Source organism: Arvicola amphibius, chromosome 7, assembly GCF_903992535.2.
Source record: "Arvicola amphibius chromosome 7, mArvAmp1.2, whole genome shotgun sequence".
Lineage (NCBI taxonomy): Eukaryota > Metazoa > Chordata > Mammalia > Rodentia > Cricetidae > Arvicola > Arvicola amphibius.
The window spans coordinates 17342780-17361797 of NC_052053.1; the positions used below are offsets into that span (position 1 = coordinate 17342780).

The following is a 19018-nucleotide window of genomic DNA, read 5'->3' on the forward strand; positions in this document are numbered from 1 at the left end:
AACTACTTTTTCTTTAACCCAGCAGATGAGAATACACCTAAAAGAAAATGGAAGTAGGACCTGAAATAACTAATCATGACACCTAAATCCCAAATCCTTCCTTGCCTTTCTGCTTCTGCATCCACAAAGATGTCCCTGGACTTTGAGACCTTGCATCTGTCTGAGTCCTGTCTTGATGCTGAGACCAGTCACAGTGAGGTCTTTCCAAGCAGAGCATTTTATCTCATCGCTGAGACTCGCTACCCCTCACACTGACCCTGTACCCCAATTCTAAGAGCACACTTCTTCTTTGGCACCAAACCCTTTCTGTCTCAATTTTTAGAGTTGTGGTTTATGTGTAGGAGGCTTGTACAAGCTCTCAGAACTGGTAAAAGACACAGGAAAGCTTTGAGAGCACACACACACACACACACACACACACACACACACACACACTTCAAGCCTGCTGACTTTCACAACATGAGCCAGTGTTGTACATCTTAGCAGATCTGCCCATTCTATCTGTCCTAATTCCTCAGTCTGCTTCAATATTGCTGTCAGTAGTTGAAAAAAGAATGTGCTAAGGATGGTTTTTAAAAAATTAATATTTTGGGTAGGGGGGAAGATTATAAGAATGGATCAAGTCCATGACCATGTACAGGTAATACGATGTTAATCACCAAAGTTCTGTTATTTAGCTATCATTTTTTTTTTCCAACAAAGTGGTTGGTGCTTTCACCTGGTAGAGAACACTCCAGTAATTAAGATCTGTTTTGATAAGTAGCCATTTCCAATACCTCCATTAGTTCACTCTTTAGATCAATTTTAATTATTTTCCAAAGAACTTAGGGCTATGACTACTGTGTCATTCCACTTATTTAGAAGTTCTTGTAGAGTGTAAATGCTACTTACATGAGAAAACCAAACCAAAATAAAACAAAGGAAGTTCCTAACCCTGTGGGGCGGGTGTGAAGTAGTGTGGAGGATTACAAAGGTTGGCAAGAGAGCTGGAGCCTGGAATGCTGCTCTAAAAAGATCAGGACTCTTTCCATTTAGATGGTAAAAGGTGAAGGAAGAACCCTTGGGTCTTAGAGACCGTGATTCTTCAGAGGATTACTTGCAGTATGTAATTACATTCTTCTGCAGTCCCTTTGCCTTTGGCAACAATGAAAAGAATGTCAGAGCCACATGTTCTGCAGTAGCTGCAAACTAGAGTCACATAGCCTGACTGCTTTCACACGATTGTTTTCTGTGATGTGCCCACCAGGATTACATTTCCCGCTTCTCTAGTGAAATATAAATTTTAGACTGGACAGGAATTAAAATTTGAATGATGTTTCCATAGGCCTTTGAAGATATATACATTGAAAAGAAAAAGACCATTAAGATTATTTTGGAGTATGCTGACAAGATATTCACTTACATCTTCATCCTGGAGATGCTTCTCAAGTGGGTGGCCTATGGCTATAAAACATATTTCACCAATGCCTGGTGCTGGCTGGACTTCTTAATTGTTGATGTAAGTATTTTAGAACAAATTGTAAAGGTTTATTCTAAATGTTCTGTTTTCACTAATGCTGTTCTATATTATCATCTTGCATCTTATTTTACTTTAAGGCCAGCCATTTATGTTTCTAAGAATATTAATGTAGCCCACGGAGATATATCTGTGATAAATAGAGCAATAATCTTTCATCCAATGTAACTTCTCTTCCATACTACTCCATCAAACCCTTGTAACCTACTTTTCATATGTTTCCCAAAATTCAAAAGAGATGTTATTCTAGAAACATACATGATTTGAGGCTAGAAATATAGCTCACTGGCTTGTCTTCCAAGGCATCCAGTCTTGATTTGCAGCCCTTGTATGGAGACTCACAACCCTCTATAACTCCTCTCCCAGGCATTCTGACACAATCTTTTGGCCTGCATAGGTACTAAAAACACATGGTGAACAGACATGAAACACACATGATGAACAGACATGAAACACAGACATACATGCGGTTAAAAACCTACACATAATTTAAACAGAAATAATTTTCTTTAAAATGAACATGATTTGAATATCATTCTGGTTAACATTTAACAAAAAAAAAAAAAAAAAAAATGGAAGACCAGAGAATCTTTGAGAGGAAGGAACAGAAAAGAGTAATGTTTCTAGGGAAGAAAAGATGTTAATTTTGACAATATAAAATTCAGAGATGAAGGGGAGATAGTCAAGTTGTCTGACGTAGCTGAAATTTAGGTAAGAATTCATGATTAAGGCTGATTTTGTGTTAGACAGAAAAAAAGGCTAGGGAATATTTATTTCAGTCACATTGATGAAGCAAACAAAAATGAGTCATTCTCGTTCTTCACTCAAACATTGAGCTACCACCCCAACCAAAAACCTTTGCTACCAAGGGTAGCAAAGCACAGAAGTCAACACTACTTAAATAAATTCAGAGAGCTGAGCCGGGCAGTGGTGGCGCACACCTTTAATCCCAGCATTCAGGAGGCAGAGGCAGGCGGATCTCTGAGTTCGAGGCCAGCCTGGTCTACAAGAGCTAGTTCCAGGACAGGCACTAGAAACTCCAGGGAAACCCTGTCTCAAAAGACCAAATAAATAAATAAATAAATAAATAAATTCAGAGAGCATTTTAGGACTTGAATATTGGAAAATGCTTAAGAATACTTTATTTTACATGTTATTTTTAATGTAGGACAAAATGATTTGGGGGCTGGGGAACAGAACTCCATTATAGGGTGTCTGCCTACCATGTGTGAGGCACTAGTTTCAATATTCAGCAGAGAAAACTGGAGAAGAAGGAGATGATGAGTTTCTCTCATTGCTTCTTTATTTGTTGACAATTCCATACACATGTGTGCTAATTATTCCCCACCCTTTGCCATCTCCTTAATTGGCTGTAGTAATTTGTGTAGGGATGAGGGCTCTTGAACTTCCAGCACTCCCCCTGCTACAGACCATGTTAGGGTATCTCTGATTGTTGTCTTATTCAGCTCTTAAGTTTAGGCAGTCATGTTAGTAAAACTCTCTGGAGTACTTTCTGATATTCCTACAACTTTACATATTTAGGAACACACACGTGCACATCACACACACACACACACACTTTTGTAACAACAATCAACAAAAAAGAGGCCATGAACTTGAAAAAAGTGAGGAGAGAGGTATATCATTAATCCCACAGATGCAAGTAAAAAGACCACTGACCTAAATCATTGTGACCAAATAATTAAAGCAAACAATTAAGCACGCTTCTTTTTTTCATGTATGTGGGCTATCTCTCCCTAAAAGTGGAGCTCAAAAGATATTCATGGGAAATTGTTAAGATAAGGACTTTTAAAGTCCAGGTGTTTGAGTTTTTAAATGGAGGACTTGGCAGGCAAATAGGTGAGATTACAGAAACTACTACATAACTACTTCCTGAAACAAAGAAATGCTTGCAACGTGGTTATACAGGGTAATCATAGCTAGAGAAAATCATAATAACCTTTGAAACAAAGGTATGGTTGCTCTTTCCTAGAACAGGCAGTACAGAGCCATTTGTCTTTAAGGTTACAGGTGGTACAAAGCAGATTTGAGAAACAGATTTAATCATAAATAGGAATGAATCTAGTTTGTTTTTACTATGAGATGGCTTTCAAGCCTAAGACAAAGGCAGACTGCTTTATCAATGTGAGAGGGTTTGGAGGTAGGAAAGGGAAGGGTGAAATGATTTAACTATTATATTTCAAAATATAAAGGAAGTCCTTTTTTAAAAAAAAAATGTGGGAGAACATGGACATGTAACCTAGGTATTGAACGGAGTGCAGTGTTCTTCGAGTTTGTCAGTATGCACTATCAGAACATTCAACACCAGCTTGAAGAACCATTTTACTATTTCACTATAGATTTCAAGTGTTAAGTAATAATTTTAGAATCTTTTTTATGAAAAAGAGAGCATACCTTTTTTAGGTGGGAAATAATGAGCATGCATAACAGAATCAATTCAGGAGTGAGGAGTAACGGGTCCTACTAGCTATAGGACATTAAAAATGTATGCTCCATTTAGTGAGCTATTCCGAAGTGAATACACAAGGACATGAGTTCCACAGAGCACTTTACCTGTTTCAAGCAGCAGCCGTTAACTTCTAAGCAATGAAGTTCTATTCTCTAAACAATTAAATAGAAATTGACCTGAATCCAGTCCTCTCTAGAAATACTGAGCCTCTGCCATTACATTAGCTGTGTTTAAGACTTGCTTCGCTCTTAGATGCAATGTCCCCTTGCAGTAAATAATAAACAGAAATTACTCAGAAACTGAATGCACTAGAGATACAGATTTTGTTTCATGGAAGAACTCAATGATCTGATCCAAAATGAATGTTGATTTCTTTTCTGCAAGGATTCTTTCTTTTAAGATAGAACAAGAAAAGAATTATTACATATTCCTGTAGGGTGGCCATCATAGCTGCTAGACCTAACATGATGAAATTATTATAAATTTATGTTTATTGTTAAGCAGTGAGTCATGTAGCCATATTCTATCTTCAATGTAGCTCAAAATTCTTCCTATAAATTATTACAGATTGATCTTTGGTGACAGTCCTGACAAATCAAAGGCGAAAGCAATATTGTTTTAAAACTTGTCATCACCATCATGAACCTTCAGGTGGTTTCCAAATACAGATTACATTCATGTTTAGATCCATTTAAGCCTTTACAATACTTTGTTACAGCCTTGGAAGCACACTTAAATTTGCCATTGGTTTCATTTTAATAGACAATTTATTGGTTGCTGTAATTAAATTTTCTGATTTAATAAACAGATAGGTACCCAGTAATTATGAAATACAAAGTTGTGTTGTTGTTTCTCTTTAGGTGTAGTAATTAGCCTTTCTTCCTTCTATTATTTCCTCTTTTGGTTAACCTTCCATAAGATCGATTTTCTTCTAAAATTTTCTTCCCTACCTAGCAGGAGTGTGCTGACTAGATAATTTTATAAGGACAATTACATTATTCTTTTTTTTTCTTTTGGTGTGATTTAGAATTGAATTTTCATTTCTGTGTTTTGTCTCTTCACTAAAATAGTTACTGAGGATATCATGTTTTACAGGTATCTCTGGTTACTTTAGTAGCCAACACTCTTGGCTACTCAGACCTTGGCCCCATTAAATCCCTGAGAACACTGAGGGCTCTAAGACCCCTGAGAGCCTTGTCTAGATTTGAAGGAATGAGGGTAAGAAAAATACTAAACTCCTTATTGTAAAATTCTTGTTGTTTAAGTATAGCATGGAATAGTTCTAAAATAAGTGTGTGGTTATTATGGACTATCACTGAATACATAGGTGTACATATACATAACATATGCAATATGTTTATATCTAGTAATTAAACATAGAATTTTACAGTGCCTACTAATTAACAAAGTAATAAATAATATTATAATTCTTCCTTTATTTAATATACGTAGAAAATCACATGATCCTAATAAGTGGCCTTTCTTCTTTTAAAGTGGAGTTTTTTTTTCTATGCTAGAGTTAAATGATGAGATCACAAGCAGTCCGGATACTATTTCTCATATATACACCAATGATTTGCCTCATCAGACACCCAAATGATTTTTGATAAAGGAACAACCTTAGTCAGGGAGCGTAAGAAAGGATAAGAGGGTAAGGTAACATTAGCCATCATATCTAATTTCATGCTCAAAGTAATGATGATTCAAATTCCGTGGAACTGTATCAAAACTACATTCAAAGAAATCTAAGCACCAAGAGTTTAGTTCATTGACAATATGCTGCAGAAGAGCCCCAGAAGAGGCTAATTCCCTAGAAACAACGTGATACAAGCAGCTAACTAGAGTCAGCCTAGTTTTAAGGGTTGTATTAAGCCAGGAACTTCTTCCTAACACCCAGACAATGCCTCTATTTTTTTGCACTTAGCGCAAGTCATTATTTCTTGCTATTCTTTAATTTCTTTTTCTTCTTCAGATTAATGCCTGATTCCTCAGCCTATATTATTTGTTCACCTTGGGGTGCTTCTGTCTCCTGTTTTCTTCCCTCACTCACCAACTTGAGTATAATAGACAGCATAGCATCAGTACAAGAACCTTACCATTAAATTGCATTTGGATTTACCTCGTCTGTGCAATGCAAGACCTACCTAAGCATCCTCTCACCTATGATTACATACTCACCACTACCATTGTATTTTACTCCGTTGTTTCTCTACTTGCAACCTCAGAGCAACGTAACATGGAGACCAGTCTGGCTCATGTGTTTTAGATAATTGAACACTGACGACAAGCTACCAGCACTGCCTGGGAATTTTCAGAAATGCAGACTTCGAACTCAGTCTGCCTAGCTACTTTCAAAACTGAGAAAAGAAGGTAATCATTGAGAGACTAGCCTAGGAAGGTGAGCAACCCATCTGACAAGGCTCACAGTGAGCCCATCCATGCTGTAGAGTTCATGCTCATTGCCGTTGTCCTTGGTTTCTCAGTCCTCCTCCACCGTCAGCCACATTCAGAGAGTTCGGTTTGGTCCCCTGTTCCATCAGTCCCATTCCAACTGGACTTGGTGGTCTCCCGTTAGATCTGTCTCACCGTCTCAATGGGTAAACGCACTCCTCATGGTCCTGACTTCCTTGTTCATGATCTCCCTGGACTTAGGGGAAGCTGGGGGACCTTGGACTTAAGATAGTGAAGGGAACCCTGATGACACTTTGGCTTGGAGAGGGGCGGAGTGGGGGTATGGATGGAAGGGAGGAGAGGGAAGGGGGAGGAGGAGGGGAGGAGATGGAAATTTTTAATAAAAAAATGAGAAATAAAAGAGACTAGCCTAGGCCATGTAGTGAGATCACATCTCAGAGAACCAAGAACTAGAGAGATAGCTCCGTGGTAGAAGACATGTCTCACTTTCATAAGAACCTGGATCATTGATAGCCAGTGCATGTACGTGTGCTCATGTTCACACAACACATGCAGCCTCCCGTGGTCCACTCTAGGTTCACTCAGCCTGCCAAATGGTATATTCTGTATTTAGCCAAACTCATGTGAGCATCAGAAAACGTTCTGACCGTCAGCCTTTAGATTGTTAGCTCTGATTGCTTAAGTGGCACTCTAATCTTTTGCTAGCTCATGATTACAGTTGATGATTCCCAAGTTTATGAGAGGTCAGTAACTAAAAATAATTCATAAGCAAGACACCATAAGAATGCATAAAATGCACTCTTTTTCATTTTATGAACATAGATGGTATTAGTATTCCTAATTCTAAGTTATTTTTTGAGCATTAGTAGAATGTTGTGTTATATTTACTGGCCCATGGATTTTAGCGATGTCTACTGCTTCTCTAGAAGCAAAAAAAAAAAACATGTTTGTGCCTAAAAACTATTTCATTTGCTGATAAAGCCAAGCTACGATTTATAGGGTGTTTTTGTTGGTGGTGCTAGTAGTGTTTTTGTTTGTTTGTTTGTTTGTTCGATCATTTTCATTAAGGTAAGTTGATCTAATTCAAAATATTTTAACATATTACAGAATCCAAATATTTATTTATGTCTGCCCTGAAAACAGAAGTATTTCTTCGAGCGGCACTGTCACTTTGGGGGAAGAAAGGAAACAATGCAATTGAAAGATGTGGGTGTAGTTTCCTCGGCGTGCTGAGGCTCTGTTCCTTTCCCATAATCCTATAAATACACGCAGCAACATCAGTTATTGTGCTGGTAAAAATGACGAGTGTAATGATAAACAGACCGCACCTTCCCATCAGCAAGTAAATCGACCCAAGGAAACAGCGTTTTGTGGTACCTCCTGTAATAGTAGTACACGGTGCTACAGAAATGCCATAGGCGCTTGTCTGCCTGTGACAGTTTAAGAAAGCTCTCAAAGTGTGGTAATATTGCAGAGCTATGTAAGTCTGATAGAAAGAGTTGCATATGTGAGCCTTTAGGGCTAAGGGCTATAAGGTGCGGTGTGATATGCACAGTAGGGAGAAGAGAGGAGATGAGGATGGGGATGTAAGTCCGATGAGAAGCTGGTTACCCTAAATACTACTCTAGCCCTGTTCTCCCTAGCCTTTTTGGAGATCGCCTATACAGTCATTACTGATAAAGTGAGGGGTAACATGGTTACTCATCACCACAGCTTTCTCTGCAGTCTCCCCAGAGTCATTCTTTCTGCTCCAGTAGGGGGGTCAGGAAGTCACTATCGCTCTACTGACTGTTGCTATGAAGAAAGGTTTTACGGAACCAGAGTAGGACCCTTTGTTTATGTGCGACAGGTGGCTACAAAGGCCTAGGACCCATACCGGCTAAAGAAATTTAAGAATATTTTCCTATCTCTGTTTTAGACTCCTTCACAGATAGTCAGAGACCCTAAATGTGCCTCCATTTGGAAGTTTCTTGAGCTCCTACTTACCACGTTAAACTGAAACACAAACACTCATAAACTAGCTCTAAATGGTTCATGCTCAAACGCGGATGAGAGCTTAAGGGTGAGAAGAAAGACAGATTTTTGAAGGATGCGATAACTGTGGAAACCCAGGGAGAGAGAGAGAAGTACTTCAGAAGCTGTGGTGCAGGAAAATTGAAGGAGGGAACTCGCTGGATCCTTAGCAAAGTCAAGGCTGCGGAGCAGCAGGGAAGGAAGGAGGAAGAAGGAAAGCCGAAGCACGTGTCTGTTTAGGCTGAGGCCAGCACGCTCTATACTCCGGCAGGCACTTGCATAGGAGTTGCTTTTAGCGTTAGAAAAATAACTGCAAGAGAATTGACTCCATGTTGTAGCATCATCAAAATGTAAAGAGTGCAAACCACTAAAGAACTCCTAACCTTAACCCAATCTAGCACAAACCAGCACTTCATTATTCACTATACAGAAGAGTGGGCGTCCGGAGGCTAGTTATTCCAGGATGGTGAGACTGTAAATACACACTTCATTAGGTTTTTGCCATTAATGTTTCTATTTCTCTCTTTTCTGAAGTTTGTAGATTCATGACTTCATCTTGTCAGCATCGGTTCTATAGGTTTTACTTATATTTTTTATTTATTTGAAGTGCACTGTCATTTTTGGCTATTTACTGTTCTGTTTATTCTAGTAGCTTTAATGTGTTTGTTAATCATGAAACTGGTAAATCAAAAACCCCAAGGCTTAGGACACACCTCATGTTGCTTGGCACACTCCTAGCCATTATCAGCTGTTCCATATAGACTTGTTATTGCCTGGTCTTCGACCTTGAATTTTGTATTGATGTCTGTCTGACATTTGCTACTGATCTTAACTAGTCTTTCCTTTTTTTTCTGGTATCAGGTGGTGGTCAATGCACTCATAGGAGCAATCCCTTCCATCATGAATGTGCTTCTCGTATGTCTTATATTCTGGCTAATATTTAGCATCATGGGAGTCAATCTGTTTGCTGGCAAGTTCTATGAGTGCATTAACACTACGGATGGCTCACGATTTCCCACAGCTCAAGTTGCAAACCGCTCTGAGTGCTTTGCCCTTATGAATGCCAGTGGAAATGTCCGATGGAAAAATCTGAAAGTGAACTTTGATAATGTTGGGCTCGGCTACCTGTCTCTGCTTCAAGTTGTAAGTGATTCTTCTCATGAATGCTTGGTGCAGAGTGGAGGGTGTCAATCATTGTTTAGATAGATAAGCTGCCAGGTAGAAACTAAGATGCCATGAGATTTTTCCAATAGACCTGCTTTTCTTTTAGAGTATGCTGCCTGTCAGCATGGCTAAAGAGTACAGATTTCTTGAATTGTATTTTTATTAATCCAGTATTGACAGTTTGTTTTTACTCGAACCTACATCACTGCATCACCAGAATATTAACTTCAAAGGTATCCATTGTGAAACATCTATGTTTATCTTACAAGGGAATGAGAAGACTTTCCTAGAGGCACAGACAAGCCTTGGAAAGTGGAGACAAATGGTTTCTTGCTGTAACAATAACATTCTTCTCCACTTTTGGAAAGTAGAAGTTCATATGCATTAATTCATAATATTTGTAAAAATTGCAACAATTTGTAGATGTTGAATTAGGAAAAAAAAGTTTAGATAATGACCTTCTTTTAAAAAATTATAGCTGTCTTAGCCTGGCTTTTACATCTGAAATAATCAAAACTAATTTGACGCTACTAGTAAATATTGTAAGACTAAATAGACACAGCTCTATTTATAATCACTTTAGAGTCTGGCTTCACGCTACAGTTCTATAAATGTACTTGCAGGCCACATTCAAAGGCTGGATGGATATTATGTATGCTGCTGTTGACTCTGTTAATGTAAGTATTGATTAATTTTAATTTTTTTTAGTTTAACTCAGTATATTATGAACCACAGCTCTCATTCATGCCATGGGTATGTACAAATATAATGAAAAGCGGCCACTCTACTGCAGTCGAGTGGTTAGGAGTATAACATTTCGAGTTTAGCATTAATGTAAATTCTAGATCCACTACATTTTGCAAATTCTCCAACCAACTCTGAGCAATGTACTTTCACTGTCTGAGTCTTAGTTTTATCTGCTGTGAAAATGAAATAATAAAGTGCCTCTCTCATGGGTATGTTGTGAGAATTCACCAATCAGCACTTAGCATAGGCTAGTGGTCTCTAATGGACAGCAAACACAAGTTTATCAGAATAAATATGAAATTATCTTTATTCAGATTTTTTTACTGTCTTTATATTTTGAAGCACATTGAAATAAAACTTTATCTAATAAACCTTAAAGATTATTGGCTAGTTTATGTTCCTGAAATCCAGTAGACATATTTATAACCAATAGAAATATAATAAAATTAATATGAATTTGGAAATTAAGGGTATTCTTTCCATCATTTAGCTGATGACCTGTCCTATTAGACTGAGATTAAACTCTGCATATGATTATATCTTTTATAAATCACTTTAAGATTGTGTGACTATACAGAGAAAGTATCTATCAAACATTTGCTATTACTGAATATATTTTAACAGTGATTCTACGAAATTTTAGCAATGCTTCTGACACACTCTTTTTAGGATAGCAGTCAACACATGTGAAAGCAAAAATAATAAATTTTATTGTCAACATGCTATTGACTTTTTCCACAGGTAAATGAGCAGCCGAAATATGAATACAACCTCTACATGTATATTTATTTTGTCATCTTTATCATCTTTGGGTCGTTCTTCACTTTGAATCTGTTCATTGGTGTCATCATAGACAATTTCAACCAACAGAAAAAGAAGATAAGTATTTTAAGTGTTTCCTTCATTGCACTGAAAAAGAATTAACTCAAAGTTAATTGGTTACTTTACATTTTATTTTTCAAAGTATTGGTCAAGCATGCAATTTCATATATGCATAATCCTATCATTTTACTGTGTAAAAGTTTTCTGTCATAGCTTTAAACATAACATTAATTCTTCTGTTTCTCTGATGTTGTCTATAAAAGACTGAACACTAACTAGATCACTAATTCAAACCAGTGAGCTACTTTCAAAGTAGTTTTATTTATTTTAAAAGTAGCCTTTTTTCCTGCTAGTCATTGTTCTGTGGTGATGGCGCATAGGTGGCCATTGCATGCGATGTGGTTGCTAATGTGAGGTCACCTATGTTGTAGCATAAGAAACAATATAGCTAATGAAAGCAAGAACCCTGAGTGTGCATATCAATCACTCTCTTGAGCTTTTTAGCTCATTAACAGCTATAATTCCTTTCGACTGTCATAATAAAATGCCACGGAGAGTATGACTCAAAACAACAATGGTTTATTCCCCTACAACTTTAAAGAACAAAATCAAAGCAGTAGAGGGGTCCTGCTCTTGTCCAGGCCTCTAGAGGAGGATCTACCGTGTATCCCCAGTCAAGCTCCTGTCAGTCATGCCTGCCTTTGTTTTTGGGCAGTGTAAATCTAGTATCTATCCATTATTATATCCTTCTCTCCTTTTATACACTCATCCTCTAATAAGTACCCATCACATCACATTATTAACGCTGGCTCTTCCACTTGGACATCTTCTTAATTAAACAATGCTAGGCAACAGCAACATCTTTAATCAAAGTCACTTTTTATGTTGCTAGGAATTAGGGTGTTCATACATATTTAAGGTGGTAGAATTCAATTCATAAGGTCAACCTTTATATTCTTACTTACTGTTACAATATTGTCCTAGGAAAGAGGATGTGGAGTTGGGGATTTAACATAGGTAAAACTCTTACCTAAGATGCACAAGACCCTGGATTTAGTCCCAGTATAAAAAACAAATAAGTAAAATAAATAAATAAATAAATAAATAAATAATAGCCAAAAGCCAGCAAGGAAAATAGAAAAGAGGAAAAACACAACAGGATGAGCAACTGACCCTCAATCAGACTCCTAATAAGTAATATAGACTAAATAGAACCAGTAATAGATCTCCTATCTGCTCAATAGTTACTCAACTTTTATTCCATCCACTCCACTGTAACTTCAGAACCTGTGTATCTGAAAGAGTAAAAAGTGCAGGGAGAAAATTACACAAAACTTCACAGGGGTAGTCAGAAAAGTGGATTCAGTTGTGGGTGGTATTCAATATAACTTCTGAAGGTAGGTAAGAGGACATGCAGCAAGCAGGAGGTCAAAAAATGGACAATCTTCATAAAGGGGAACAGAAAGAGGTGAACATATGTCTATCTCTAACAAAAGAGGCAGCAATTCAGATGAACAGCAACTCACCCGGTTAATATGGAATTTAGAGTTAATGGTAGAAATAGAAATATTCATGATGTTTGTAGTTTTGGAAAAGCAAATTTGAAAATCCTTATTAATTAAATGTTGTTCAGTAGGAGCTGTTATGTCATCGGGTATTTCAAGCAAGGTGTAACAGGCATTATTGGGATTCTATTATGTCTGATACTTTTTAAGATGTCTCATGTGTGAAATCTAGAGAAATTAACTCTAGCTAACTTATGAGAGAGGATATATGACATTTGTACAGTCTGACCCTAGAGAGTAGCTTCATCATAAACCAAGACACGGAGTTACTTCAGCCAAAGATTATGAAACTGGGACTTTATAAAAGTCTTCTGTGACTGAAAACTCAGGTTAGTTCAACCCTGTTGAATCTGTCACCTGAGCAGCTCTTAAAATATTCAAAATAGCCCACAATGACAATAGTTAATAGAGAACATATTCAATTAAGAAATTTTGTCAAAGACTATGACTGTTGTGCACTGCAAGAGAATAGAATCTATGCCTTAGGTTTATTGAAAATTAACTTAGTTACTATGGTTTTGGTACCACCTACAGGAAAAGATACTCTTGAAAAAAATAGGAGTAGGATTCCTAGAGAAAAATATTTCAGGTTTCCGCTTAACATCTGTAGATAGATATGTGCATGCATTAGCATGCCTATAGTGCACAGAATTCACTATTGTAAACACAAAAAGGGGTCAATTTGGTTCAAAGCCCACATGTTATACAGGATTCAATATAGCCTCTTAAATATTTTAAATGCAAGTATTTTAATTTCCGTTTATGACTCTGCCCACCTTTTTGAAATGCACACTCCCATTTTGCCAGTTCTCTCAACTATCCATCATCTCTATTAGTATACTCTTCATTATAAAAACTTTGCTGTGACATTTCAATTTCTAAGGATAACCATAAACATTCAACTGAAGGTTAGTAGGTAAGCCATGAGTACGTTGAAGTTTTAGAATGGAAAACTCAGAAGAAACAGATGCTGAACATGGATGTGGACACCTGTGTGTGAATTCTGAGTTAAGACAACCCTTTTTAATAACCATATCCTTATGAGGAAGGTGAAGAGCAACTACACTAAAACACCCTCCATTTAAAATTGTGGAGTCCCAAATGCTTCAGATGTCATATTTTCTTGGATTTTAATATTAGTTTACTATTAACATGCATAATGAGATACTGTGGGTAAGAGACAAAGTCAATACCAAAAGGCAATCATCTATATTTTATAGACATGTTGTACACATAAGATGGTAATTGTCTGTAAAATTTGAAGTGTCCACACACATCGATGCTGACATAGCTAAAGAACTGCACATATATTGCTAGCACACTCTGTTACTTCTTTTCTCAATTAATGAAATGGCAACGTGGGGAAATAAATATAAACGAATAGAAAATTAATATTATGCTAGCTGCTGTTGTAGAACTCTACTCCTGATGAGAATCCAAGTCATCAGCAAAAGCATGAAAGGCATTTTTAAGTATTCCTAATCCACCTGATATTTAGCAGTAATTTTTCTAGTAATAAAACTAGCGGGGGGAAGGATACCTCAGCAAATAAGCCAAGATATCACAGGTAAGTCTGTGAAAATATAATCAAGGTCATGTGTGTACTCTACAAATGTAAATTCCATTATTACCACGTTTATACATAGGTATTCATTTTAGGTATCTTATGTATAGATCTTAGGCATATGAAAATAAATTTCATCTCTATATTTAAATATATAACTCTTTTATTAACAAGAAGAAAGAACTGCACATTGATTCTGGTTTTAAGTGGGTTTTTCTTTTGTTTCTTTACCTTGGAGGTCAGGACATCTTTATGACGGAAGAACAGAAGAAGTATTACAATGCAATGAAGAAGCTGGGATCCAAGAAACCACAAAAGCCAATTCCTAGGCCAGGGGTAAATATATAATGGGGGGGGGGGGGTGTGCACGCGCGCGCACATGCACGCATGTGTGCATACACATGCAATATTAATCTGTGTTCATTTCCTAACTGTAATATATTTTACTCTTTTTTATAAAATTTATTTAATTTTTGTGCATTAAATTTTGATCTTATTTTTCCCTCCCTCAACTCCATATAGATCCTTTGTATATTTTAAGAAGCATATAGTACTTGAGAATTTTATTCTGCGTGCTCTATTGTTTTTGGTTTGTTTTGCAGAACAAATTCCAAGGATGTATATTTGACTTGGTGACAAACCAAGCTTTTGATATCACCATCATGGTCCTCATTTGCCTCAACATGGTAACCATGATGGTAGAAAAAGAAGGGCAGGGTGATTACATGACTGATGTTTTGTACTGGATCAACGTGGTCTTCATTATCCTGTTCACTGGGGAGTGTGTGCTGAAGCTCATCTCCCTCCGACATTACTACTTCACTGTGGGCTGGAACATTTTTGATTTTGTGGTGGTGATCCTCTCCATTGTAGGTAAGGCCATTTATTAATCATATTTTAATTGTGGATAAAGTCCACACTGCCCAAAGCAGTGTCGGCAGGCTTGAGATCTGTTTTACTTTCAAGTGAATTATTAGCATGAAAGAATGGGGGAGATCATAAAAGAAAGCATTTTCTACATCAGAATCTATAGTTCAAGCTCAAGCCCCCAAAACCAGCCATTGTGTCTGTCTGTCAGGAAGAATTCCTGCTGAGATTATTCCCCAAGTCTGCCTTTAGAAGCCTGAGAATAGATATCTGTTTGTAGATGTGTCCTGAAAACTAATGAAGAACACACTATTAATTTGTTTTAGCAGGTTCAGGGATACCAGTATATTTTTGGCTGTTACATTCCTCCTGAACTTAAAATATCAAAAACTGCCATTTTTATTTCTTAAAATTTAAGGCTTGGCCAGTCTATAGAATTCAGTGATTGCTTAGCTAGTGCCTCGGGTCTGTGCAGCACAGATTTTCTATGTCCTCTCCTTTCACCCCTAGTTCCTCCTGTTCTCTCTCCTCACACACCTACTATTTCAAAGTTACATATAATCTTTCACATTGAAATTTCTTGATAGAAGAAATTGTAGAATTAAACTCATAGCTGACCAAACAGGGCCCTAAAAGCAAACGTTTGTATAATCTAGAAACACAATGAAGAGTCAAATGACTTAAAATCAGTGTTTAAATGACATGGTCACTAGATGTGATAAACCAAAGCAAATTAAAACTCAGGTAGTGATGTCACAGTGGTAACATGAAACACAATGATGAAAGCTTTCCCATTCAGCCAGGATAATAAGAGAACATCCTTCTATCACACGGCAGTACTAGTCAGAGGATTTAAATAAGAAAACAAGGAGGTGCATGCATTAAAACCCAAGAGTAATTCATCTTTATCCTCATCATATCCTGAGACTTCTAAAGTGAACAAGTTGGCTGTAGCCACATACACCTATCTGTAATCCAATCACTGAGGAGGCTTTACCAGTAGGATATGGAGTCCTAGATCATCCTAGGCCACCTAACCAGACAATTTGAAAACAGTTTTTTAAACTCAAAAATTTTAAAACATCAATTGGAGTTCAGAAAAGTCAAATTTCAAGTTGCCCTTATCAACAATGGCAATTTTCTGAAAGGATGATGAAAGATATAAAATCTACTGAACAAATTTTTAATTTAAAATTACAATAATAAGATTAAAATTTAGTAATAAATTTACTGTATAATGTATTACACTTCTGTGGAAAAAGTAAAGGACAAAGTGGTTAAAATAATTGAAGGCTTATCGTATGCTTTGTTACCAAGGCTGCCATTGAAATTATGGCTTTCTGAAGAATTTTATTTATCTTTGCTCATATCGGTGTGTATTTGTATCATATGGGTGTATATCACAAGGGTGTGGGCACCTACCTAAGACAGAAGAGGGTGTCAGCCCCCTAGAGCTGAAGTTACAGGCAGTTGTGAGTCACCAGATATAGGAGCTGAGAACCAAACTCAGGTCCTCTGCAAGACCCCCAAACCTCTGAGTGACCACTCCAGCCTCGGTGACTAGTTTTATGAAATTAATTTATAATTTCCCCAAAACTATCAGTGAAACGTTTCATCTGACAGTGGTTACAGACTGAAAACACAGCAATAGTAATAGCCATAACAGTGTTTAAAATCAAAAGTCAAAAGATTCAGAGAAACTAAACACTAGACTTTTACAATTAGTAGCTGACTCAGCTGATAGCCCTAAAAAACAAAGGTCGGTATTTAAAACGTGGGGCAGCTGGAGTGGTGCCTGGGTTAATCACAGCACTCATTGGGGAGGCAAAAGTTGGCAGATCTCTTTGAGTTCCAGGCCAGCCTGGTCTACATAGCAGTATTCGGTCCAGCCAAGGGCAAGGCTTACATAGTCAGACCAGATTTTAAAAAAAAAAGTTAGAAAATTTGCGTAATTTTTAACTTTTTATTTAATTATTCCCTCTCCCAACCCCCTTTTTTCCCTCTTTTAGAATCTAGTTTATGGATCGCTCTAGCACTGAGCTCCATCCTGAGTCCTGGAAATAGATTTTTGAGCATGAGGGTGCATAATCCTTTCTATTCACGACACAACTTTAATCTAAAGAGAACAAAAAAATCTGATAGACAAAAATAGAGAAGAATGCGTTCATGAATTTAGTTAAGATGGAAAAATGTCACAAGCAGTTATTTGCTAAAATACTGAATTCAAGATAGGACCAAAAAATGAATTTGTAAGATGGAGGACGAAGCTATTTAGATTCATGATATTGTCCCATATAAGTATCTAAAATTTCCATTTATTTTTCCCCTCCCACACAGGAATGTTTCTCGCCGACATGATAGAGAAGTACTTTGTGTCCCCTACCCTTTTCCGAGTCATCCGCCTGGCCAGGATTGGCCGAATCCTACGCCTGATCAAAGGCGCCAAGGGCATCCGCACCCTGCTCTTCGCTCTGATGATGTCCCTTCCCGCGCTCTTCAACATCGGCCTCCTGCTTTTCCTGGTCATGTTCATCTACGCCATCTTTGGGATGTCCAACTTTGCCTACGTTAAAAAGGAAGCTGGCATTAACGACATGTTCAACTTTGAGACCTTTGGCAACAGCATGATCTGCCTGTTTCAAATCACCACCTCGGCAGGCTGGGACGGACTGCTGGCCCCCATCCTCAATAGTGCACCTCCCGACTGTGATCCCAAAAAAATTCATCCAGGAAGTTCAGTGGAAGGGGATTGTGGGAACCCATCTGTGGGGATTTTCTACTTTGTCAGCTACATCATCATATCCTTCCTGGTTGTGGTGAACATGTACATCGCTGTCATCCTGGAGAACTTCAGCGTCGCCACAGAAGAAAGTACTGAACCCCTGAGTGAGGATGACTTTGAGATGTTCTATGAGGTCTGGGAGAAGTTCGACCCCGATGCCACTCAGTTCATTGAGTTCTGCAAGCTCTCTGACTTTGCGGCTGCCCTGGATCCTCCCCTTCTCATAGCAAAGCCAAACAAAGTCCAGCTCATTGCCATGGATCTGCCCATGGTGAGCGGAGACCGCATCCACTGCCTGGACATCCTATTTGCTTTTACAAAGAGGGTTTTGGGGGAGAGTGGAGAGATGGATTCTCTTCGTTCACAGATGGAAGAAAGGTTTATGTCCGCAAATCCTTCTAAAGTGTCCTATGAACCCATCACAACCACACTAAAACGAAAACAAGAGGATGTATCTGCTACTATCATTCAGCGAGCTTACAGAAGGTACCGCCTTCGGCAAAACGTCAAGAATATATCAAGTATATACATAAAAGATGGAGACAGGGATGACGACTTGCCCAATAAAGAAGATATAGTTTTTGATAATGTTATTGAGAACTCAAGTCCAGAAAAGACAGATGCAACTGCCTCTGCCATCTCTCCACCTTCCTATGACAGTGTCACTAAGCCAGATCAAGAGAAATATGAGACAGACAAAACAGAGAAGGAAGACAAAGGCAAAGATGGGAAAGAAGGCGGCGAATAGAGTCTCAGGTGTTTACAGCCTGTGAAGGTTATTAACTGGTGTTAATAAGACTCTTTCACGGAGCTCTATGCCAAACTCTTTTTATCCAAACATTCTCAAAGGCAGCCCAGCCCCTAGTTCTGATCCAATGAGCGTCGGGAAGGCAGCATTGGCACATGGATATTTTTGCATTGGTAAATGATTCTATAAGAATTATGAGCGTAACTCTGTAGGGAATAATCATTACTACAATCAAGGGTGATTTAATCATTCAACAAGTCCAAAAACCATGGAGACTATTTTGTCTCCATATCTTTTCTCTAGCTTCTAATTAAGTGTGAACCCCATCTAAATATAGAAATTCAGGGA

General features: G+C 37.8%; 1 protein-coding gene across 3 annotated transcripts in view; it reads left to right on the top strand.

Annotated features, from left to right (window-relative positions):
• Positions 1–18670, top strand: part of Scn9a (sodium voltage-gated channel alpha subunit 9) — a 72797-nt gene extending 54127 nt beyond the window's left edge. For all 3 annotated transcript variants that reach the window (XM_038336109.1, XM_038336111.1, XM_038336110.1), the window contains exons 19-26: positions 1325–1498; positions 5082–5204; positions 9273–9554; positions 10199–10252; positions 11064–11201; positions 14505–14609; positions 14876–15146; positions 17478–18670. In XM_038336109.1, coding sequence (XP_038192037.1) covers positions 1325–1498; positions 5082–5204; positions 9273–9554; positions 10199–10252; positions 11064–11201; positions 14505–14609; positions 14876–15146; positions 17478–18670 — 2340 coding nt within the window. The remainder of the gene's footprint in view (positions 1–1324; positions 1499–5081; positions 5205–9272; positions 9555–10198; positions 10253–11063; positions 11202–14504; positions 14610–14875; positions 15147–17477) is intronic.
• Positions 18671–19018: the final 348 nt, after the last annotated feature.